The sequence below is a fragment of the Gobius niger genome (assembly GCF_951799975.1).
Source record: "Gobius niger genome assembly, chromosome: 11".
NCBI lineage: Eukaryota > Metazoa > Chordata > Actinopteri > Gobiiformes > Gobiidae > Gobius > Gobius niger.
The window spans coordinates 26060103-26085391 of NC_136862.1; the positions used below are offsets into that span (position 1 = coordinate 26060103).

General features: G+C 41.7%; 2 protein-coding genes across 3 annotated transcripts in view; one reads left to right on the forward strand and one right to left on the reverse strand.

Annotated features, from left to right (window-relative positions):
- Nucleotides 1-2034, reverse strand: part of p4ha2 (procollagen-proline, 2-oxoglutarate 4-dioxygenase (proline 4-hydroxylase), alpha polypeptide 2) — a 39952-nt gene extending 37918 nt beyond the window's left edge. For both annotated transcript variants that reach the window (XM_079565979.1, XM_079565980.1), the window contains exon 1: nt 1936-2034. In XM_079565979.1, coding sequence (XP_079422105.1) covers nt 1936-2020 — 85 coding nt within the window. In that variant the 5' untranslated portion in view covers nt 2021-2034. The remainder of the gene's footprint in view (nt 1-1935) is intronic.
- An 11274-nt stretch (nt 2035-13308) lies between these two features.
- On the forward strand, nt 13309-14926 carry LOC306970695 (uncharacterized protein). Its single transcript, XM_079566723.1, has one exon. The coding sequence runs from the start codon at nt 13364-13366 to the stop codon at nt 14456-14458; it is 1095 nt and encodes a 364-aa protein (XP_079422849.1). The 5' UTR covers nt 13309-13363; the 3' UTR covers nt 14459-14926.
- The last annotated feature ends 10363 nt before the right edge of the window (nt 14927-25289 follow it).

A 25289-nucleotide genomic window follows, 5' to 3' on the forward strand; every position in this document is an offset into this window, starting at 1 on the left:
AAGACGTGGGCGAAATTGTATCAGGGCTGAGCCAATATCGTTTTATGATACGCTTTTTGCTGACATTCTCTCAAAAACAAAAATTGCATTACTGGTAAAGATGCACAGATCACAAACGTCTCCATTGTCTGTAAAACTCAGATACATATTTGTTGAAAAAAAAGATAGGGTAAGCCTCATGCTTATTTTAATGCACTCTACACCAATCTAGGTACAAAACATGGGAAAAGGGAACAAAAACTAGGGCTGGGGTTGAAGGCTCCGTGTGGCGGATTGTCCCTGACCTGGTTTTGCACCTAGGGGCTGGGGTGGATGTTGGGGGGGGGGGGGGCGGCCCGGGCCCTCCAGGTGAGGGGGGGGCGGGGGAGTGGGGAGGAGGATGGACCAACGGGTTGGGGGTGTGGGGGGTGGGGTGGAGGATACAGGTCTCGGAGTGTCAATGTAATGACGACGTATGATCACACGTGATCATATCCCTTTCATTTAGTTCTGTTTTACTTATCCATCCAATCACGTAATCCCTCCTCCCCATGTGTATCCCATTTGTCTCTTCTGTTGTGTCCTGTGTTCTTCTCACTTGTGTAATTGTGCACTTTGTATCTTATATACTCATCACTTAAAGCAGTACTAAGTAACTCTTATGGCCCCCTCTTATAGCCCCCTAGAGGCCATAAGCGCAACTGCAGGTGTAGTAGCAAGTTACGATTTTTTAACTTATTAATTGTCTTGGAGAGCAAATACTACGCCGACAGGAAAGGCGAAGGGAGAGAGGGTTACTGTGCATCCAATTATACAATGGAAATATTTTTTTTCACTCAAACTTGGCTGTAAATACTGTTTAAAGTGACGTTAGCCTGCAGTTAGCTTTGCCTGTTAGCATGTTAGCTTCTTCTTCGTGATTCCATTAGTGTGTATTGCTTTCTCCGCACCGGTGGCAGTCAAGTTGCAAACATGGTTTTCTGGCCAGAGACACCAGGGGGAGATGAAAGACCCTCCAATCATCCCATAAACACTTGTATTACCCCCACAGGGACTACAAAAAGGAGTTATTAAGGTAAACACGTTACTTAGTACTGCTTTAATAAAAAAAAAAAAAAAAAAAAAAAAAGATACATATTTGTTTTTACATTTAAATAACTGTCATTAAAAGATGGAACGACCACAAGCCTCGGGTGTTTTGTAAATTGAGACCATCCTAACATTTCAGGTAACCTTTTAACATTAGTTTGACATTTCTCTGTTTCCATATTTCAAAAATGGTTAATGTAAAATCATAACAATAAATGCAATACCAGTATCGGGCATCGATTCTAAATATCCAATACTGAACCGATACCTATTTTGGCTCTCGCCATTTTAAAAAACACAACTTTAACCAACTTAATCCAAGTGAATATGGACCTGCTGTAGCTATTTTTGAAGCTCTGAACCCGAAGAATTCAATTGCAGAGAAGCGAAGTCGAACCGAAAATTATAAAATAATGCTGGCTAATGTTTGTGATTCAGTTTATGAAATGCTGTTGAAGAATAACAGCATCGACATATGTGTAATAGTAAAGTTGCTAATGATCAGATCAATGAAGGCTGTGAGTTGTTTATATTAGGCTAATGTAACCGCATGGCCTGTCATGTAGCCAAGCATATTTAGTGGAGAAAGGTGACCTCGTTACAAAAAAGGATTATTCACTTTTTCACTCACAGCAGCCACTTTTATGGAAGTCTTGTAGAATGGATATTGATGTCAAAGGCAAAAAAGCTGAATCGGTGCATCTCTAATTACTTGGTTTACAACCTTAAAACTCTACAGTAACGTACGCCATGCAGCATAATATCACTACCTTATAGACTAAAGTATGTGTGCTTTAAAATGTTTGTATTTCCCTTTGTGAATAATCTGTCAAAACATCCTCCTCCCGGGAGTGATGGGTTGTTTACCTATAGAAGTGAAGACCTCAGCCCGAGTGAAGCAGCAGCACCAGCAGAGCAGGAGCCAAGAGCAGCACCACGACATCTCACGCATTGTCTCACTGAAGAAGTCTGGAAAATACAAAGAGGATCAAATTGTCATAACTAAGTGCAAGGCGGTGTCTAATTCATAAATACAAAAACAAGCCGTGAACCAGACACACTTCTGTCCCAGTGGCTTCTTGTAAGGAGAGAGCGTTTCCAAGTCATATGATGTCATCACCAGGATCCTTCCATGAGTTTTGCTATAATGAGTGAGTCACTGTGGTGTTCAGGGTTATGGATGATCAGACTATTTCCCCACGTATTTAATGCTGACACGCTCTCAACAATAGATCATGGAATAACACTGTTTTCAATTTGAGTCAGACATGGTTTGACTACGGAAAGTTTGGTCATTTTCCCTGAGTTCCAATCGAGTGAAACTGTAGTGCTAACGGTAGGTAGAAGGAAGAGAGAGTGAAGTTAGTTCGTCATTATGAACTATTTTAGTCACCCCGAAGCAATCTCCTTAAGTCCTACTCTTTCAGGAAATCCCGTCCATTCAATCTGGCAAAAATCACATATTCAATTTGCCAGGGAATCCCCACGCTGCTGTGTGCACTCCAATCATTTTGAACTGCACAATAGCCTGGGGACCATGGCCGAAATTTCCTCATGGATTTGGAGACCAATCACAGAACGAGGAGCGACTTTTTTTATTTACAGATCCAACGTGACAGCAGCGACTCCATATTTTGATCAAGCTTTAGACCGTGTTCTAAATAGTTTAGCTCGAAAGTTTACAGCGGGTAGGACAATCGTAAAACACACCTCTCCTATGAGAAAATGAATTGGTGGTCCCCAGACTGAAAATAACTCGTGATATTTTGTCTAGCTATAGCCAGACTAATGTTCAATGGCGGTATGTGGTCATACCGCCATTGCGATGCCCAATCCCGTCACACCTTGGAAGCTAAGCAGGGAAGGGCCTGGTCGGTACTCGGATGGGAGACCGTTTAGTAACACCAGGACGTCTAGCGAATGTAGTGAGTGGTTGGTGGTGGTCGGAGGGGCCGATGGCGCAGACTGGTTGCCTCGCTTCCGTCAGTCTACCCCAGGGCAGCTGTGGCTACAATAGTAGCTTACCACCACCGGGTATGGAGTGAATGAATAATGCAATGTAAAGCGTCTTTGAGTGTCCAGAAAAGCGCTATATAAAACTGATGCATTATCATTATTATTATCTTTTAACATTTTGGTCTATAAATGTTTAACCTCCTAACCCTGGCTGTAACTGAGCTTATTGTGTCCAGTTCAGCATTACCTAAAGCTAAAAGGTCAACACCTTATTTGAAAGCTAAGACCCCCCAAAAAATGATCTAAATAGATATTTTTACCCCGTGTTGTCATCACTTTTTTGACATTTTCCCTATTTTTTTGTTTGATTTTTGTCAAATTTTCGTCACCTTTTCATTGCTTTTTTGTCACATTTTTGTTGCTCTTTTGTTGCATTTTCAGTCTAGTTTTTGTCTCCTTGTTGCCACTTTGACAGTTTTTCTCAGGAAGCTTTTAGATTCGGGTAAAGCCAAACTGGAGAAAATGTGCTTGGTTCAGGCGGGGGTCCAGAAGTTCACGTTAAAGGGGTAAAAATTACACACGGTGCGTTGAATTGAACTGAAATGAATGTTTTATTTTGAGCCATACAAACACACGTAGTGTACAAAAACAAGTACAGAGACAAGGCACAACATCTTCAACTTTCATACAACGTTCCTTGCCCCTATAATTGGACAAATAAACTAACATGTTAGCCTGAGAAGGAGTGGGAAGAAGACAAGCTTATTTACTCCCACCCCCATTCATATATTTAAATAATAATGTGGTCGCTAGAAAAACATAGCTTAGTCCTTGGTGGTTAAGTTACATATTTATAACAAATGCAACAATGCATTACATTAAGTCAAAATTCACAATATGTTACACTTTATAACAAGTGCATATATTTTTGTTTCCTATACCTAATATATTACCATGTTAGTATTACTATTATTCATCATCATCAAAACCCAAAAAGTATTATATCAATTCAATCTAAACACAAATCATTGGTAAATTGTTTTCTCAGCACACGGTGTCAAAACACGACTTAAAACTAAACCAGGATCCAAACAAGGCTAAAATTTTAACTCAATCTGAACTTTTGCATTTTTTTTCCCCCCGCACATGCATTTTATTGTTTTAGGCTAAGTGATTTTGCGATATCCGATATTGCATCACCTCATGTTGTGATACTATATATTTTTTGCAATATGTTGTGCAGCCCCAATTATTATCCTCATCATCATTTTGTACTAAATTTCATATTCTTGTCGCAAAGTGTGTGCCATAGTCTTTCCAATAAATCAGGATCTAGAAATAAAAGAGGGTTTTGGGTGCTGGGACAAAAAAGGGGGGTGTTTGAACAAATGTAATTAGAAGTTAAAAATGTGTATTTGGAGCGCTCAATTAGACGCCTGTTAACCTAAATCAGTCCACTCAACAAAGGGAAGAGTTTTCGACAAATGCTATAGAGCGGAAAGGCATTCACTTTTATGTTCCCCATCTTTGCATTCCTGACTTTACAGCCCTGATATAAAGCACGCTGAGGGGGCTTAACTGCAAACAGAAATGCTGAGGCAAAAAACCTCTATTCCATTCATTGCTGCTGTTTTGAACTCACAGAGGCATTACCAAAACATGCACTTTCAGCTTTGCAGTATATAATCACGCCTGAATCCGGCTCTTCTATTACTGTTGTGGGGGGCTGACGTTTTGAGGAATCTTCTGAAGGGGGGGATAAGGCAAAACATGCATTACTTTCACCTAAATAACATCTGCTTAAGTCACTTTCTAAACAGCAGCTGATCAAACATGAGGGTGCCACAGTGGAGAGTTGCAAATCTTTGTATATTTGCATGGAGGGAATGGATTTAAAAAGGCAAATGTTTGACCACTGCAGACGTATGGTAGAGTGCAGCTGTGAACCAGAGCAGTTTCTGATTCCATTATGAGGTCAAACTTATATATATATATTAATTGTCCCTCAGATGCCTTACCTAAAGCAGAATCTACGCAGACTGTCTGGTTCAGGAGCTCGTATCTGCAGGCGACAAAACAAAATTCGATTTAATTTATGGCATCAACAAACACAGCGCTCCGTTTTGTGGCCACCGTCGCAGTCAAAGCAGCAATTAAGCAAGATTGTAAAGATTATACATAGTTTAATTTGAGAGGGAAACCCATTTGCAGCCTCGCACCCGTGTTACAATGACAGTCATTTCGAGCCGACTTCACCACAAAAGCTTTGGTATGCAGGTCAAGAAACGATCGGTATCAAAAGGACGATGGAACAAGCTTCAACATCGAGATGAGACTTTTATCAACTCGTTTGGGCTAAAAAAAATAGCAGCATGGTGTGAGGCTGGAGGGAGAAGAGCTGTCCGGTCACGTCGGAAGCTGCGAGTTTGGGAATGACAGAACAAATGGTTTACGGCCATGGGCTCCACGTGCCAAAGCGTAAAACAACACACACACACTTCACACCAAAGCGTCTCAGGTCCAACTCACGACTAGACTGGTCAAGTGCTTTATAGAAAAAGAAAAACAAAAGAACATGAGAATTGTGGATAGAAACAAAATCATTGCAACTGCATTTGTATTCTGATAGGCAGGGTTTCAGCATGTCAAATCTAACGCTTTTTAATGCCATTAAAACATCCAATTCACAATATTTTTAAAGCCACAAATACAAAACACCCCCCCCCCCATCACTAATTTGGATTTCAAATTGTTAAATATTTGGATGAATGAAAGTAAATTGGAAACAACAAGCAGATTTTGAGTGGAAATGTCAGCAAAACCTGCAGTTGAACACGTTTTGGACCATACATTTTGTCACTATAAAGTTGAGCAAAGCATTAACTTTCAAGGAGCTATAGATTTAAAGTGATAGTCTGGAAGTAATGTACTACAGACTTTATACGTCTATAATATAATAATATATGCAAAATGAGGGGAGGGAGAAAAAAGATTTTGAAACTAAACGAACAAGCTCCTCCCCCTCTCCTCCTGATTGGACCCGACAGGCTAGTTCACAGGAAAGGATCATCTCATTGGTCAGTGCAGGAGGATACAAGGCTGAGAGGCTGAGATCTGGGAAGGAGGGACTTCACAAAAAAATCATATTATTACTTACGTTACATCAAACTGCAAGACCAGGTGGTTGATATTGCACATATTTATAAAATGTGTAATACATTTAGACTTCCAGACTATCACTGTAAATCTATAGTTTCTTGAAAATAATGCACTGCTTAACTTTACAGTGACAAAATGCATGGTCCAAAACGTGTTAAACTGCAAGTTTTGCTGAAACGTTTGCTTAAAATCTGCCTGTCGTCTCCTTGGTCAAATTTATGGCATCAGGGATTCTAATTAGTTGCGGAAATCAGCAAAGGTAGGAACTTTACAAAATTTGGCCTCAATTTGGTGACAATTCATTTAATGACTTTGACTCGTGTGCACGGGGTCTTCTAGCATGTCTTGTGAGTTGCATACTGACCCAAACAGTAAAACCCTGGCATTTCCATTCTTGAATACATAATGAGAGGACCAGACTTGTTGCACCCTGTGTAATTTACAACCCATGTGTGTTGTTCAAGTTAAAACAGGCTGCGGCTCTCCCGACACTGACCTGGAAAGAGGCCATTATGTCCAACTGTCATTAGCCAGTTCTGCATAGGGTTGACTTCAGAGCTGTTAAGTTAAAGAAAACTTTGGGATTTTCGTCAAATGGTATTTGCGCTGAAAACGCCCAAATTAATTAACGTATCATGATGCTTCTCAACTTGGAGGCTTATCTAGGTTTTTGGCAAGAAAGCACCGACTTCCAGTAAACTGCAAACGGCTATCACAATGACTCAGCATAGTCCGTTGAATTTCGACATGTATTTTGAGAGAGATAAAGTAAGTGGATATCTGGAGGCATTGGCCAGACATGTTCTGCATTTCGGAGTAAAATTAGCATACGGTTTTCAAGTTCTTGTTAGAGGCCGTGCGCAACACATGAATTTACTTGTCGACGGCAAACACGTCGAGCTAATGCAAGGGAATGATGAGAACAAGGTCAAAAGTTCAGTTTTAGAAAGGGTATTACTGAGAAGTGTTTTTTTGAATACTTTCGCATGGCGTGATTGACTATGAGCTAAAATATGAATGCCATTGTACCATTTTGATAGAGGCAACCACTGGCGATGTCCAAATAGCATCTAATTTAGGCAACCGAATAGTAAATGAGGCAAATAGTTATCTCAGGTTTCAAGTGTGCTCCCGACGCCTCAGTGCTAATGCGATATGGGTGGACTGGATCTATCCAAGTGCAGACAACAAGAGGTTGACTGTAGTTAGAGTGAGATATTCATTCATAAAGGCCCTGAAATATTTACAGAGAGTGACCCCGGCTTAAGGTAAATATTAGCATAAGCGATCATGCATTTGTTTACACTGCGAGGGGCTGAACAAGAGAACCGAGTACAGCTGGAGATAACAACTGCTGTAGAATGTAAACAAAGAGAAAATCCAGATTACAAGGATATATAAATGTAAAAAGAAAAGTAAAATGCATTAAGAACAATAGGTAAAATACACCACATAACAAAACAAATATAAAGGTTTGACCCTTAAAATAAATTACAGACATGACCTGAAAAGCTTGGGGAACACCTGCATTTGGGTAATTGACTCTGTGCATAACCCCTCCTGGAACCGCCACCTTAACGTGGTGGAGGGGTTTGAGCACCTGAATGATCCTGGAGCTCTGTTGCCGGGGGCTTCGTGCCCCTGGTAGGGTCTCCCATGGCAAACAGGTCCTAGGTGACGGGTCAGACAAAGAGCGGTTCAGAAGCCCCTTATGAGAGACCAACAGGCCCGTTTAATCGTGAGGCCGTCCTCCCACCTGCAGGAGGAGCCATAGGGGCTGGTGCAATGTGATTTGGGCAGCTCCAATAGCCGCCCCCACGACCCGGAAACGGAAAAGTGGAAGAAAATGGATGGATGGATGGACTCTGTGCATAACTTCAAATCATAACAATGCCGTCCAAGAAGTGACTTCCTGTTTCGATCCAGCGCGCCAAAATAAAAGCATCATCTTATTCATTAGTTCAGCAGTTCATTACTTCAGCTTTCTTTCTGCCTACCTATTAACAGACAAAACACTTAAAACGTGTAATTATATTCTTGTAATGTTGCAAGTGACCAATGAGACGAGCTTTGCCATGCTGGATCGAAACAGGAAGTCAACGTTTTATGGGTTATAGCATTAGGACACTCCTTTTGACAATGACTCCGAGCACCATAATTAATCATTGTGATGTTTCCCTTGCGAAAAGAGCACAGTATACTTAAAGGGGCTAGATGCAAGTTTGCCATTTTATACTCACTACTGCCACCTCAGGTCATACGTGTAACTGCACCTTCTATATTAATGACGGCACTTCGGACCTGAAGTAACACCGTTTTGAGTGACGGTGGAGGATTTTAGAGGCAGTTGTGGTGAACAGGTCAGAGCTCATTCTACACATTAGGACATTGTTGGAACATGTATGGGGAGGAAAATACATAATTTTTCACATTTTTAAACTGTATAGTCCCTTTAAGTAATGCTTCAATATAGAATCATGACGAAAATCAAGGAGCAAACCTTGCACACGCCCCCACAACCGGACTGCAGCGTCATTACAGATGACAGATGGAGTTGTCCCTTTTCATTAAATCAAAACCAGACCAGAGGCTGCCACATCGCATTAACCTAGTCATGGTGGTGACTGCAGGGCATCGCTGCACAAGTGCTCCGACCAGTATAAGCCTTTTATAACAATTCAATGGCCTTTGTGCTGTTTACTAAAGGACAGTGGTTTCTCTTTTGAAAGCTTGAAAATCACACAAACATCTACAACATCCATTTCCATTTCAGCCAAACGAAAGCAGCCTGTGTGTGTGTTTTGTGTGTGGTTTTATAATATTTTAATATAGTAGATTTATTTTACATTATCAGGATAGGCCAAATCCCCAGTATAGAGTTCGGGAATGTGACGTCATATCGCTAAGCATTACGGGATTAGCAGCAATTGTAAACTAATGGAGATTTTAGAAGTTAAAATACTGGAGCTATTGTTCACATTAAAACACTTGCACACCACAGTGAGTTAGATGTATTTACCAGCAGTAACTCAGCAGCAAACGGAGCTGTTCCACGGCTATTTTCTCCACTTAATAAACTGTTTTTAGCTAATGTTAGTCAATGGAAATGTACGCTAACAGCTGCAAAGATGGCCGATCTCCATGGTAACTGTAGACTTTCCCGAACTCTATAAAGCTGCAAATACAAGCCTAAATGTTCGCAGCAATTGCCCAAAAGACAGAGACACTTTGTAAATAATGTTTGGCTAATATGTTACCACTTTTAACTTCACTGTGCAACTACTGTGCACACAAGTGAATACATGTGGTCTGCAGTTGCCCTGTGATTATCCTGGGTGTACCCCACCTCACAGGCAAACCAAATGGGACAGGCTACAGGCAGCATATGGTCCAAAGCTGGATGGCAGAATCAATTTAATAAGTTTGCTTTCAAGTTGCATTCAGACTGCGAGGTGTTTGAAGTCGTGGATTAGCACAATGGTTACTGGAAACGTCCTCTGTAAGTGGAATAAAAAACCCAATTTGCTTAAGTACATTCCCCCCTCATTTGCCAACTTTCACTTCATAACCAAACTTCTTCTTTTTCTTCTTCTTCTTTTTTTTTAAGACTACGAATCTATGGCATTCAAAGCATACCCCCCTTCAAAAGACAGAAGACTAAAACTTTTGTATTGTGTGTTGACTTTTCACACTTTGCTTTCCCCCTTCGCTGACCCCATTGGCTCCATCTCCGGCTGGATGTTTGGGACGTGACGTTGCGCCAAGTCGTGTTTCTTCTAGAAAAGTCCTATTACTTGTACGCGCTTATAGTGGCCACAGTCCCTTTCGGGCTAAGTGAGCAAAACTAGTGACTTTGAGCACAAAATAAAACCGTCCCCCTGTTCCAAGCGGTGCCTTTTGGTATCAAACGCAGTCAATGTTACAGATCGACCGGGAAACTTTTGAAACTTTCGCTTTTACGCGTGGAAAGACAAACGCGTCATCTCCCAAGTCTGTGCATGTTTCCGCACAAAACATGCCTGGCAGAACCCAACTCTCACTTGATTGACTCGGTGATGATTACAGACGAACATTTGTCAAGTCATGTGCATGAAAATCTTCCAAACCTTTCCACCATCCGCTGCAAAAACCTGTCGGATCGATCTCTTGACAACCGTAACATGTTACATCTGCGCGCTAACACCACCTCCGCTGTTGTGATGACAGAGGAGACGCGTTTCGAGCTAAACGTTCAAGCATCAAATCTTACTCTACCTGTTTATTCCCGCGGCGGAAAGGCTGAGAACGCAGTCTGTTATGAGGCGCAGGACGGCTCGACTCCCCGGGGTTATGAATAGCGCACACACGGGGTATGTTTTAACGTTGCCACGTACAGAGCCCTGCAGAGAACGTACCGTAGTGCCACGAGCACTTGCGCACGCACATTCCTCACTCAGTGTGGTTGTTTTAATGCGCCTCTGAAACATTACGTCAGCTTTCCTACCTACGGCCGTAAAGTTTTCAAGACACTTATTTCGTGGGCTGTCTATAAAGCTTGGGGCCAAAGAAATCCAGCCGGCTACCATTTTAAATAAAGCGTTTTGGATTTTTTTCATTCAGTGTAAGATCTGTCACTGTTATTTTGTTAATTTGTCAAGTGGACGAAACGTTATATTTAATGTATTTCTGTATTTATTTATTTATTGGTTTGTTTGGTCGCAGGGGCGGACTGGCCATATGTCCATTCTGGAAGAGCACAGAGGGGCCACTGGCTCCAGGGCCACCGGTCCCGCCTCAACTGAGCTTTACCCAAATCTAAAAGCTCAAAAGAAAAGCATCAAAATAGCGAGAAAAAGAAGATGAAAACAAAACAAAAATGTGCTGGAAAAGCAACAAAAAAGTGACAAAAAATGTGATGAAAAGGCAACAAAAACATGAGAAAAAAACACAAACAAAAAATGATCGAAACAATAATGAAAAAAACAACAAAAAAATGACGTGACAAAAAGTTTCCATCACTTTTGTCGGTCTTAGCTTTCAAATGAGGCGTTACATTGTTTTTCTCCAGTCGAGAAGCTTTTAGATTTGGGTAAAGCCCAGTATTAAAAAAATATGAACCATTATTATTTATTATTTATATTAATGATTTTGCTTCTGTTTCTACGACCACCTTTCCCGTTCTTTTTGCTGATGATAAAAATAAAAAATAAATTAAAATTAAAAAATCGACCTCGGTAAAGGCAGGTGGTAAGAGGTTAAAATACGTATTTGTGGAAGTCCACAATTACGCTAATTTGGGCCAGAATGGTCAGAGTCCAGGGCTGTTTTTCAGTCCCAGTCCGCCCCTGTTTGGTCGGGACAGTGCATGTTAATGAACACACATGGGTCTCATACATGTAAACACGCCACACCGGATTAAAGCCTTGGGCTAATTTCCATCCACGCGCACTCTCAAACACACTCTCATTCATCCTGACCTATTGTACATGTTTTAGTGGTAGGGGAAACCGGAGTACCCGGAGGAAACCTACGCAGACACGGGGAGAACATGCAAACTCCACACAGAATCGAACCCGGAACCTTCGAGCTGTGAAGCACGAGCCCTAACCACTGTACTACCGTGCCGCAGGTAGCACAGTGGTTAGGCTACTTGTTTGCAAATGCTTTGTATACATATCATCAAGAAAGATTTTCAAGTGTCATGTCGGAAATGCACCAAGTGACCATTTTTTCCTTCTTTTTTTAAATGAGACAAATTCATCTTGGGATAGGTAGGCTATTTGAGGCTAGGCTCAGCGTGTTTTGGATGGTCACACAGAGACACGGGTTGATACGTACCTGTCTGGTCTTTGTGCGCACCTGTGGAAGAGCGTGGTGGCTTCCAACTTCAGCCCTGTTTGGAGCTGTAGGAATACATTGGGAGAGGCCAAATGCGAACAACATCTTTGGTTGTTTTGCATGACTGAGCGCACGCACAAAAAACAGACAGGTACGCATCAACTCGTCTAAGCTCAGGCAAGAACATATCTCTGTGTGTAAAAATGGTGGCCTGTTCCTTTAAAGTTTCAATACACTTTCAAAAGCTCTACAGACATGCCATGGTTATTGTAAACTACCAGTGTGTTTGAAATTACATCCAACAAGTAGCCAGGCCAACCTAAAATAAACATTTTGATTGTATTTGTTGTAATTGGATTCATCATGTGTTGTTTTTTCTGTGAAGCACTTTGTAATTGTTATTAAGAAAAGTTATATACCAATAAAGTTATTATTTTATGTTTTTCTTTATTTTACATACATATAATGGCAAGGCCGTGGGAACCCAGGGTGCTGAGGGCGCTGCAGCACCCCCTGGTGGATAGTTTGTGAACTGCAGGCAATATTAACCCCTTAACTCCCACCTGAACCGAGCACATTTTCTCCAGCTTTACCCCAGTCCAAAAGCTTCTGGAAAAATGGTGTGAAAATAGCAACAAAACTGAGAGGAAAATAAGGATGAAAATGTGAAAAAAGTGAGAAAACATTGACGAAAAAGTGACAAAATATTTACAAAAAATGACAAAAATTGACAAAAAAATGACAAAAAAAAGTGAGAAAAATTGAGGAAAAAATGGACGAAAAAGTGATAAGAATTTGACAAAAAAATGCGAATAATTTGACGAAAAAGTGACAAAAAATGTACAAAAAAGTGAGAAAATTTTGACGAAAAATTGAGAAAAAATGGACGAAAAAGTGATAAGAATTTGACAAAAAAAATATGCTAAGAATTTGACGAAAAAGTGAAAAAAAAAGTCACGAAAAAAAATCTGATGTGAGGAAAAAAATCAATTTAGTTTTGTAGGTCTTTCAAATGAGGTGTTACACTGGCCTACAGGATTTGGGTAAAGCTGAACTGGAGAAAATGCTCTCGGTTCAGGCGGGAGTTAAGAGGTTAATAAATAGGATTTATGCACAGAAAAAGTATTTTGGGGGTACATTTTGTCCCTCAGCACCCCCTAAACTAAAATATCTTCCCACGGCTCTGTATAATGGTGATGTTTTCAAAAGTCTAGTCTACATTTCAAAGAGCGTGCAAAACATTTTTAGTGCGCCATTTGGTGCTGTTATACGGTAATAAACCCGTGCAGCCCGTCACGTTCGCAGAAGTTGTCAGACTGCCCTGTGGTTAGCTAGCGGCTAACGCTAACATCAGACCGTAAACATGTCGAAAAGCCAAGTGCTGAAAACGCTGGTGAACGAGCGGCTGACTGCGGCCGCCGAGGAGATATTCGCGCTGTTCGAAACCACGATAGCGGCGTACGAGAAGGAACTGTATCGCTCCAAAGAGGAAAACCAGCGAAAACAGCAGCTCCTCGACTCGGCTACGGCCATGAAGCACCACCCGGGCGTCCAGATGAACCCTCCGCCGTGCCTTGGCCTCGACCTCAATCTGGAAATCACCAAGGTAGTGATCAAAGAGGAACCCGAGGAGCAGACCGTGCAGCAGCAGGAGGGTGAGTCCAAGAGAGAAGAAGAGGCCTCGGTGCTTCAGCGAAGGCAATCTGAGCACCGAGAGGAAGCACAAGGGTCAGAGATACATTTACACCCCGAGAGGTGGAGGCTCGCCGGTCACGTTGACGCCGATGACTCCACCAGGGGCCCTGCGTTCAGCTATGTGACCGCGCAGAAGGAGGAATGGGTTGACGGAAGCCTCTACAGCCAAATGCCCCACAGCCAGCCTGCCCCGGAGACGAGCGCCAGCGTCAACGACTTCGGAGACGAGTCGGGCGCTGACGGCGGAGGCGAAGCGAAGAAACACGAGTGCTCCGTTTGCAAAAAGAGATTCACGAGGAAGCAGCATTTGGACTTGCACAGCCGAGTCCACTCAGGGGAGAAACCTTACAGCTGCACGATCTGCAACAGGACGTTCGCGCTCAAGGGCACCCTCGAGGTCCACAAGCGGACGCACACGGGAGAGAGACCTTACAGCTGTTCGATCTGCAAGAAGACCTTCACCCAAACGAGCGCGCTGAACTCGCACCGGAGGACGCACACGGGCGAGAAGCCGTTCAGCTGCCCCATGTGCAAGAAGTCGTTCGGACAGAAGGTTCACCTGGAGGTGCACATGAGGTCGCACACGGGGGAGAGGCCGTACTGCTGCGAGTTCTGCAGCAAGCCGTTCGCGGACAGCTACAACCTTAAGATACACATGCGGGTGCACACGGGGGAGAAGCCTTACAGGTGTTCGGTGTGTCAGAAAGGGTTCACAGTGAGCTCCAATCTCCGAGCGCACGAGAGGACCCACACAGCCCCCTAGCGACTGGTTTTATTAACAACTTTTTTAGCTGTTGGTCTGTAACATAGCTTTAGTTTTCCCCCCCCCCCAGACTTTGATTGGTTTTAACACTTGCTTTCTCCAGTGTTTATGCAATAGATTTCCTCGAGGAATGTTAAAAGCAGGTGTAATGGAACATGTGCCGGAGCTGAATATGTCGGTGGTCCCAAACACCCATCGTGCTGTATTTAAAGGTGGAAACTGCAGAGTCTCCAGGCCGGGTCCAGCCGACTGAAGGAAAGCTTTTTCCACATGGCTTTCAGGAAGCTGAACTCTCGCCCTTAAGGACTCTGAGCTCTGTGCTGCCTCCCTCTGTGCGTACATGTATTTAGATTTTGCTTTCTACGTTTCACACTGTGGAATTGAGAGCAATTTCTTTTTAATTCTCCATGTTTGAAATTGACTGTAAAGCTAACTTTGAACATATTGAATAACAAATAACGGTTGAAAATAAAGGATTTCTTGACACGGGGACTGTTTCCAATTGATCATATAAAAATAAGCCTATGCCCGCGGGCACCCAGGTACTCTTTGGGGCATCCCCAGTTGTAGATTTAGGCTATTTGAGACTCCGTATATTTGTTTAAAAGCTTGTTCTATTATTTGCTTAATTATCTATAATTAAACAGTTTAACTTCAAGTTTTTGGGATATTATTTTTACCTGGTAGCAGCTTAATGCTTTTGAAGAAGCCCTCTGCTCTAAAAAAGTTGGAGACCCCTGACCTACATGTTAGAAATATTTTTTTATTGAAGCAAACTTGTGTTATTGTGACCCTGCCCAGGCTCGAACCCTGGACCTTAGAGTCGGCGTGTTTTCCAAAAACTTGGACCGCTAAAGAAGAGAGGCGTCCTGCTTTCCTCCACGGAGCAACGCAGCGTGTGTAGCTCACCACACGCCGTGATAACATCTGTGTAGTAGAAAGGGCAATGGGCAGGGCGCCACCCACTCGGGGGTCTCCAGTGGTGCGATATACTAGGGCCGCTCGGCCATCGCATCACCGAGATAACACAGGACCAGAAGTGCTATTTATCTTCATGGTAACCATGGCAACCTCAGAATACGTTTGTTAAAGCTGGGGTACCTAATTTTTCCTGTTCAAACTTTGACATTTTTAGTTTTGGCCCAAACTCATTTCTAGCTCTCACAATCCCTCCTGCATATCCAAATTGTTCCAGCAAATTAATTATATTCACGTTTCATGCCTGTGTGTGCAGCTTTGAGCGGTGGCAAAGTGAAGCAGGAGGGACCACCCACAAAATAAATTGCTCTAATTTAGATTCTTCTTTCACCTTCCGTCGCTCCATAAACATTTAGGTGAAGACATAGCACCAAGGTCTGCTTTATGCTGCGTTCACAACATGCTCTTAGGTGACAAAGATAAATGTACTCTTCAACAACAAAAAGTCAGGGACTCCAGCTTTAAGTGATGATGTCATGGGATTTAGCTGGTTTTAACCTGCTGTAGAGCTGACTCTTTTTGAACATCTGATCACAAAGAAATACTACATTTACTCTGGTTTTCTGCAGTAATGCTTTCCTGACATTAATTATCAAATGATTTTTTTTCCCCATAGAAAATGAAGGCTTATTTTAGATATGAAATTACCTAGCCTGGAGAAATGGCGAGCTATCATTCTAATTAGGTGTAAAACCCTTTGTGATTGAGATTACATCAGTATTTTTGTACACTGCTGGCACAGGTTTTAACCGATTCCTGTACTATTGCAAGGCCTATTAATATAGGAGAACTTCGACGGCTGCGCAGTAATATTTCACTTTACTGCGTGGATGGTCAAGTGATTCTAAACAGTGATTCAAAAACAATTACCTATTGCCTGTATAAGATTTATGACACTTTTAGGTTAGTGGTTCTCAGCTGGTAGATCGGGACCCAAAAGTGAATTTATCTGTTGGAAAAAGCACAAAAACCTTTCTGAGCATGTTCTTTATTGGATTATTTAAAGCTTATTCTACAACTATTTGGATGTAAACAGTGTTTCACATTATTTGTATTGCAAATGTCTTTCTTTTTTTGATCACAGTTTTATCATTATTAATTGATGGCCCGAGTTGAGATCAATGATTTGGGCGATTTGTTCTGCAGTTTTGAAAGAAGGGCAAATGGGGCTATGTTACGGAAGTTCTGCCCCATCAACAATAGTGCAAAGAGATAGATTCTTCTTTAATCTTTGTACTAAAATGACATGGTGGTAAAGAGTAATACAGTGATTTTATTGTAGATTGGTTAGATTGTAATTGTAATGCTTTATGTTCACACCTGTCCAGGGACTGCGGATGGAAAACAGCTGCTGAGCTAAATCTGGTACAAACCATCTCCTCTTGTAAAGACTAATGGTTCTGTACATTGTCCCCGTTTCAATAAATAATGATAATAGTAATAATAATGATAATAATAATAATAGTTGCAATTTTGTGTTTACCCTTTTTTGTGAGTTTGTGTACTACCCAGCAGATGTCACTGTTGCTCTGTAAACCACAAACAGTAACTATTATTGTATTTGTGACTTCTATCCAAAAGAGGACAGCATAACCCAAGGTATTTCTTTGCAATACTGCTTCTGTAACATCACAACATTGTGAAGTAATCTTGCTCACAAACAGATAAAAGAGGGCAATGCAGCTTCTACTTCTGCTTGACAGAGAGAGGAGCGCACAGTTTAAAAATGTGGTTATATTTGAAAGTTACACACTCGAAAAGTATTCAAAAGTACTGAAGTCACTGTTCATACTGTGTACTGAAGTCACTGTTCATACTGTGTATATTTTGAATACTTCTCCCACCTCTGTAGCAGGCATAACGCAGGCTTATCTTGACACTTCTGCTCCTGACGTGCCATGATTTAGTGCACACTCGACGGAATGTCCAACCCTGTGTCTGCTATGTTGCACTTTTACAACATAGAAACTAATAAGAGAGCAAACACCCTGTACTAGAACAAGGGCGAGGAATGTGTCAGGCATCTTTGAAGAAAATATTTTATGGCGTTGCTTTGTCAAAAAATGATGTCAGTGCTTCAGAACTGTGCTTAGTGCCATCTTGTTTCAAAGTGCTCTTGTCATTTTCACCTTTTCCAGATGGTGTCTTAGTACAAGGCTTGAACTGGATGGCAATGCAGGGGGAAGTTTGTTGGTCATAGGATAGTGTGTAGGGGAGGAGTTAGGAAACATAATAGGAGACGTTTTTGCTCGTGGTGACCTGTGCTGTTGAATGAAAGTGAACTCACATGGCACTGGTTTAAAGTTACACCGTTTTTAATCAAAGCTGTTCGAGGAGTTCAGGGGTCTGACAGTGACCATTTATTTTGTCCCAGGGGAAGATTAATTATGAGACGGTGATGGTCTCCTTTGGCAATGAGGCAGAAAGCAAAGTAGAGACACACTTTTGCAACATCCAATTAAAGCTTGGGTAGTTTGCAAATTATATCAACCAAAATGTATTCTCATGATTTTGCTAATTGCTAACTGAAAAATTACATTTGATACATGCGTCAGTATCCCAACAGTCTTGATTCTTTGAGTGAGAAAAAGAGAAGTACATTAAATATACAGACATTTATAGACAATAAGAAAGACATCCATCAAATTAATAATGATGAGAGAAAATAAAGTGGGCCCTAGGCTGGATCCTTGGGGGACCCCTAGTCAACAATCCAAACAAAGGACCTCACTCGATTGACTGTGGCGTCTGTTTGATAAGGCTGATTGATCTTTTTTAAGGCTTGGTTAGAACTTTTTAAAGATTGAACAGTATTCTTTAATTCAGTACAACAAATGCTTGTCTTAAATTTAAGAAAACAGCCTGATTATTTTTGTCCAGATTGACTTTTGTCCAGAAACACCGATATGGCAGATTCAGTCAAGTGATGTGCAACACACTGTAAATATAGAGAGACAATACAGACAATTCATATTTCAATGCACATAAAAATAAATCTTTTATGTTATGTTGGTAAATGTTATTGTTAGTTATCAGCACTGATAAGGAGGCTGGGGTTCAGGTTACAATTGTCTGTCAGCACTCAGCAGCACGAGCCTCACGAGACAGAGCTATAACAGTGGAGTTCGCACTGTTTTCACTCAAACACTTCAGGGTCGATCCATCACGTTAAAAGAGCCGTGGCAGTAATAACAGGGATTTACTATCTGCTGCGGTGGGCTGCCGATGGACACAAGTGTTTGAGATCCTCTGCAGTTGTATAGGTGCGAGGTGTGCCATGACACAACTCAACACAGTGCCATATCCTGGCGCTGTGAGGTTTTAAAGAGGACAAGGCAAGTTATCGATGTTACAACATAGTTCCCACAGTGAAGTGTCCCAAAGTGTCCTCCGCATTTTAAAGTATTATCATTTCTGGGCTCCTTCTGAGCAGTTTCTGCATTCAAACTGGGTTTATTACTACGCCATTGATTTGTTATCATGCCCGTTAGCTAAAAATGGAGGCTCATGTATTTTTTTTAACATTCTTCCTGTTTTCAGCCAACTGCACTTCAATCAAACTTTTTTTTTTACTTATTAAGCGTAAAACATCAATGCTGAAGTCCCCCAAATACCACAAATACCACAAACCACCATCCTCTCTTTAGCTTACCTGTTTATTTAAGTGGCCCGGTGAACCATTGAAAAAAAGGTAATGTATGGCTTATCTTATCATAAAAGTTGTTCAATGGTTACCTTTATTGCATGTTTTTGTAAATGTTGAGCAGATTTATGTGACTCTCCAACAAAAGCACAACGATAATAGAGAATAATTCGCGAAAATTACAAGATTAATGACAAAGACAACCCTGACCGCAAAAACAAGAAGTCAAAGCTATTACAAAGCTTTCGTTTCATTAATTGCCGATCCTGTTTACTGTCAATGATTGAATAATGTTCAGGACAACTCACTACGTATTGATATAATGTTTATACAGGCCTCTCTCTTGAGCTCATTTCTCCCTCCATCTCGCACTAAATGATCGTAATAGCTCTCAAAACATCACCCCCACTTATTTTTCCCAGCCCTCTCAGCCTCCTCTGTGGCGGCTTTGTGCATGTGAACACTTGTCCTTTGGTAAGCGGATAGTTCGGAAGTGTATCTGTTTGCACACACCTTATTTGACTATTCAGCCGTGTCACCGGAGCATTACCTCACCATTCAATTCGCAGTGAATTACAGGTCCGCGAATATTGACTCAACTCTTTTTCTTTTTTTTCTAGACTATACAGCAGATGCACAAACAACAGACATGGAAAACAGAAAGAGTAGGTGAGGCCTGTTACATGTCCGATCCAGTCTTTGCCCTTTCTTGTCGGGGCATCTGACATAAATACTTTGTACTAACAGCGATTAAATGTTCTTCTGAACCACGACTAATTTTGAAGTTGTCAAGCGCAGTCATTTGTCAATTGCATAACAGGGTTTATAAAGTGACATATGAAATAAAGAAAGAGAAAGATGTTTTGAAAAGTTTGTAAATCCTGGCTGTATAAATAATACCATTATCTTCTTCCCAGATGGCACAGGCATATTCCAGGATGTCAATGCCAGAATTCATCAGGCTCACATTGAATGAGTGGAAAAAAGTGTTCAAGTGGTGGGAGGTATGGGTCTCGATAGACCGTAGCCTCCTGCCTGGGGGGAGAGGGGTGAATAGTCCGTGTCCAGGGTGAGAAGAGTCAGCTGTGATCCGACCCACACGCCTCTGGGTCCTGGAGTTGAACAGGTCTTGGAGAGATGGGAGCTCAGAGGGAGTCACCTTCTCAGCAGCCTGCACAATGTGCTGCAGTCGATGCCGCAGGAAGAACATCCTCTGCTGGACCGTCTCGATGAGGGAGCTGATGGTTGGCTCCCATTTGAGATCCTGGGTGATGGTGGTGCCCAGAAAACTGAAGGAGTCCACGATGGAGATGGGAGTGGGAGAGTCTGTCAGGGCGAGGGGGGACAGTAGGGCTGTGTCTTTCCGCGATCATCTCCACTGTCTTCTGGGCATTCAGCTCCAGGTTGTTGTGGCTTCACCAGGACTGCCACAACAACCACCTCTATCCTGTAGGCGGACTCATCACTGTCCGAGATGAGCCCGATGAGCGTGGTGCCGTCCGCAAACTTTATCAGTTTTAAGAAACTGGTGACTGGAGGTGCAGCAGTTTGTGTACAGGGAGAAGAGCCAGGGGGAAAGTACACAGCCCTGAGGATTTCCAGTGTTTGTAGTCTCCAGCAGGTTAGACTGCTGTAACGGCCTGCTCACTGGCCTCTCTAAACGAGCTGTTAGACAGTTACATCCAGAACGCTGCTGCGCGAGTCCTGACAAGAACCAGGAAATATGACCATATTAGTCCAGTGCTCCGGTCTCTGCACTGGCTTCCTGTCGCTCAGAGAATAGAATTTAAAACAGCTGCTTGTGTACAAGTCTTTTCATGGTTTATCAGTACATCTCTGACAGCAAACATCTGGAACAGTCTTCATGAGGATGTGAGACAAGCCTCAACTCTGACAATGTTCAAATCCAGGCTAAAAACAGTTGCCTTTTACTGTAATTGATCATTTTTTATGTTGATGTTCTATTGATTTGATCTGTTTTCTTGTAATTGTATGCAACTGTGAAGCACTTTGAATTGCCTTGTGTATGAATTGTGCTCTACAAATAAACCTGCCTTGCCTTATACGAGTGTCCGAGACAATCTTCCCCAGCCACACATGCTGTCTCCGGTCCGTCAGGAAGTCAGTGATCCACTTGCAAAGCGAGCCTCCTTCCTCTATTAATACAAGATATTGGTGAGAAATTAATGCAACACTGGATCTTTCGACATTGTGGGAACTTATTCAAACAATGCCACAGAGAATGCATGCTGCAATCAAAGCTAAAGGCAGTTCAACCAAATATTAGTGAGGGGTGACCTTCTGTTTATTTTTTGTTCAGGCAGTGTACTGTATGTTCAGTCATTTATTTATTTAGAAAGTTGGTTGTGTATTTGGTTAGTTTACGTTACTTAGTAGCTAGTTAGTAAGTCAGAAGTTACTCAATGTGCATTTATTATTCCATATCCAATAACAACAATGAATAAATTGGTGTCATGATCATATCTTATTCAAACTGGTCTCCAACACCTGCAGTGATATCACAATTAATAACAAATAATCTGCCAAAACTAAACAGTTGCGTGCTGCTATTTCTCTTTGATCAAAGCGTGTGATTGACACACAATTAAAGAAAATAAAATCCAGGTAATTATGAACGACTTCTTTGATCACAGATTCATAAATTTCTACATGTCACACTCGGCTTTATACAAACATTACGTAAGACAAAGAACACTTCAGGACTCTACAGGCTTATTTCCATGATACTCTAATACACTTCTCAGCCGTGGTTTGCCGAGAGTGGACTGTCCTCATAGACTTGGAAAAAACGCTGACTTTCTTGAGTTTAGATAGTTTATTGCCCAAACAAGACGGTCGGGACCGTGGAGCACAGGACTTTATAAACAGCCCCCCAGAGATTTCAGCTCGGTCTAAACTTGGTCTGAATATTCGGCCCTTGCTCCTGGCTGCTGTTTGAATGTTTCCCACAGCAATAAAATAGCCCAATGAGAAACACAGTGTTGCAGGCTGGACAAGTACTGTTTACAAAACTACTACAGCTCTAATCCTTGACCTATTTGGACATTCTTTCCCCGACAATTACCCGGCTTGGTTCACGCAAGATTTGTGGAGTTTTTCCAATGCATCTGCTCCCGTCTGTAATTGTTTTATCATGTAAAGGTTTACTCTCTCAAGAAGTTATGTGATTGCAAAAGCATATGACGATTAAGGAACTGTTTGAATGTGACAATATCATAAGTATACAGGAAAATACAGGACCCATATAGTAAGTTATAGTATAGTATATAGTATAGAATATAGAGATTTTTCTGTCCTTTTAAGACGAGATAAAACCATAAATTTAAACCTGGCTCTATCGATTAGCAAGATTTTGTTGCTGAAAACAAAGGCAATTTTTTCCATTTTTATTCATTAAATGCTTTATTTTTCTATTAAAACATAAAATGACAGCAAACTTGCAAAACATTTTATTCTCATGTGTCTGTGTGATTGCAAAAACATATGAACAAGTAAGAAGTCCTTTATTTGTCATTGTACAACGATACAGCGAAATTGAGTTCAGGCGTTAGTCCTGAGCTGCTGCAACTGAGCACGCCACAATTGTAGGCCAACCTCATCAGCATGCTTTTGGAGGTAGGGGAGACCGGAGTAACCTTCTATGCTCCTCTGAAATGACGCACCGCCTCCAGGGTTTGTCCCTGTTTCAGAGCGTGGTGTCCTGCACTGGTCAGCTCCACCTCCTCCTTCCTCTTCCTCCTGCACAGCTCCCTCTGCTCCCTCCTCTCCACAACTTTCTTTCGCCATCTTCTGTGAAGAGCATAGCAGTTCATCTGTTTTATTCTCCAGTGAACGTACAGTACAATAGCCAGAACATAGGGATAGAGGGCTTAGCTGCGAACCTTGCCTGGATACCTCCTCGTTTTTCTCTTTTTTGTTTTCTGTAGCGCCTTGTGGTGCCTCCACTGTGCTGCAGGTGTGTGTTCAATGTTTCAGAAGAAGTCTTTTGTAGTCTTAAATGTCTTTAGCTCATACGCTTGCTGTTTGTTTACTTTTAAAAAACTTTTACTTCATGGCCACAAGGACTCTGCATAAGAAATAAAAAAAAGTCTGCGTAACCTCACAAAAACACAGAAAATATGTACAAAAGTAACCAGTAAAACAACGCGGAACACAGAAACTACAAATTAAGTTAGCAGAAAAAGGCAAAAAACACTGCTGTACCAAGAGAGAGGGAGGTTGCTGTGAAGCCCGAGCACTAACCGCTGCACCAATGTGCCACCTTTCTAAATGCAAGGTGTTTGGGTGCCTTTGGGTGCCTGATACCCCCTGCAGACAACAAGTTGAACTGCAATGAATTTCAAAATGACAAATTAGCAGCATGGCGATTGTCAAAGGGCTGCTATAAGAATAACGCAGTGTAGTGAAGACTATTTAAGTGCTGAAATGATCTGATGACAGAGTGCAACTTGTGTGAAAGAAGCAGAATCCGCAAAATGTCAGTGTTATCTTCTTTGAGACTAGAATAGATTTTTTTTGGCCGGAGACCAAAGACTAGACTAGAAAGGGAAAAAATGACCCTAAGCCAATCAGATAGGAGCATCAGACTGGCGAGGCGTGACTCCCGTAATCGTAACATCTTCAAAATAAACTGGAATGTGCGTTGACTCCCCTCTCGGCGGCTGGTGCTGTTGAAGCTTTCTGGTCGGAATTTAAAACCAGACATGATGTCAGTGACAACGCAAGAGAATGCCTCAAGTAGCTATTAAAAAAAGGGGGGGAAAAAACTCTTCCCTAAAAATGCCAAAGACCAGTGCACCTGTAATGAAATTAGGTCTGAGGGAAGAAGGCTTCAATTACCACTCAGCAGGGGCCACTGACTAAAACAGGGCCTCAGAGGAGCACTGCTGAAATCTGCTACTGACCACAAAAGTACAACATTTTTAGTCTGGGGGGGGTGAAAACTTATGTGATAGTAATTTTAGAGAATTATTTGAAGCTTGGTACCAATATTCATGACATCCTTGAAGTTGATGTCATTATTCCAGAAGGTTTTATTCTTATTCTTTATTAGGATCCCCATTAGCGCCCACAAGTGGTTGCTAGTCTTCCTGGGGTCCTGACACAATATAAAATTACAAAACAGTTAAAATAGAATACATGAATGTTACACATTTAATATAATCATGCAACCTTATAGGACACATATAACACACGTACTACACATGTACTGAGCTCATTACTTTCAGCTTAAAGTGTGGTTTACTCTTAGTATTTCTGATATTAAAAGGAAACGCGTTCCAGGCGTTTGCTCCTCTGTACAGAAAAGTTCTTTCATTGAGTTACTTTTGGGTCTGGGGACAACCAAAGAGTTTGTCGTCACTTGGCGAGTCACATATCTGTGACCAAACCCGCTGAATAAGAGTTTGTTGAACAAAAAACTGGGCTGTTTGTCCATCACAACTTTGTGCATGAACATGAGGAGACTGGCCTGTAGTTTGGCCTCAACCGTTAACCAAGCCAGTCTCCTGTGCATCTCACGGACATTAGTGCGGAAAGGACAGTGAAGCACAACTCGAGCTGCTCTGTTCTGAGCAATTTGAAGTCTCTGAAGATGCTTTTGTGTAGCATTGGACCACACTATAGGGCAGTAATGTAGGTGAGACAATACTATGCTTTGGACAACAGTTTTCAGAACAGGAGTTGGGCAGTAAGCAGAACAAACAAATGTTGTGCCTGTATTGTTTTTGAAAGAAATCCCAGAAAATCCACAAACGCTGAACCGGATTGTTATTTAGTAGGAGTGGGTAAAGTAAGATTGATGCCACTGCTTTTTATCAGTGGATTGTGTTTCTGTTTCATGCGGATAGGCCCAGGTAATGCAGCATATGTACACACCAGATCAAAACATCGACATTTTGACAGTTACAGAAACTTATCAGAATCTTATCTCCGCCTATTGAACTCACGGCGCACTAAAACGATACGCATTCAAGTGAATTCAATCCATATCACACGGTTCTAGATCGTTGCTTTTCTCAAGAAAGATTGTGCATCACTCTTGTTTCCACAGTGTGCATGCGGCGAAGCTCCTGCGCAATCAACACGCAAAGCCAACAATGACAAAAACTAGAAAGTATGTGAGCTCAAAGATCAAAGCTATCAGTAGTTTATCTTTGGTGTCACAATCTGATTCATCACATTATACAT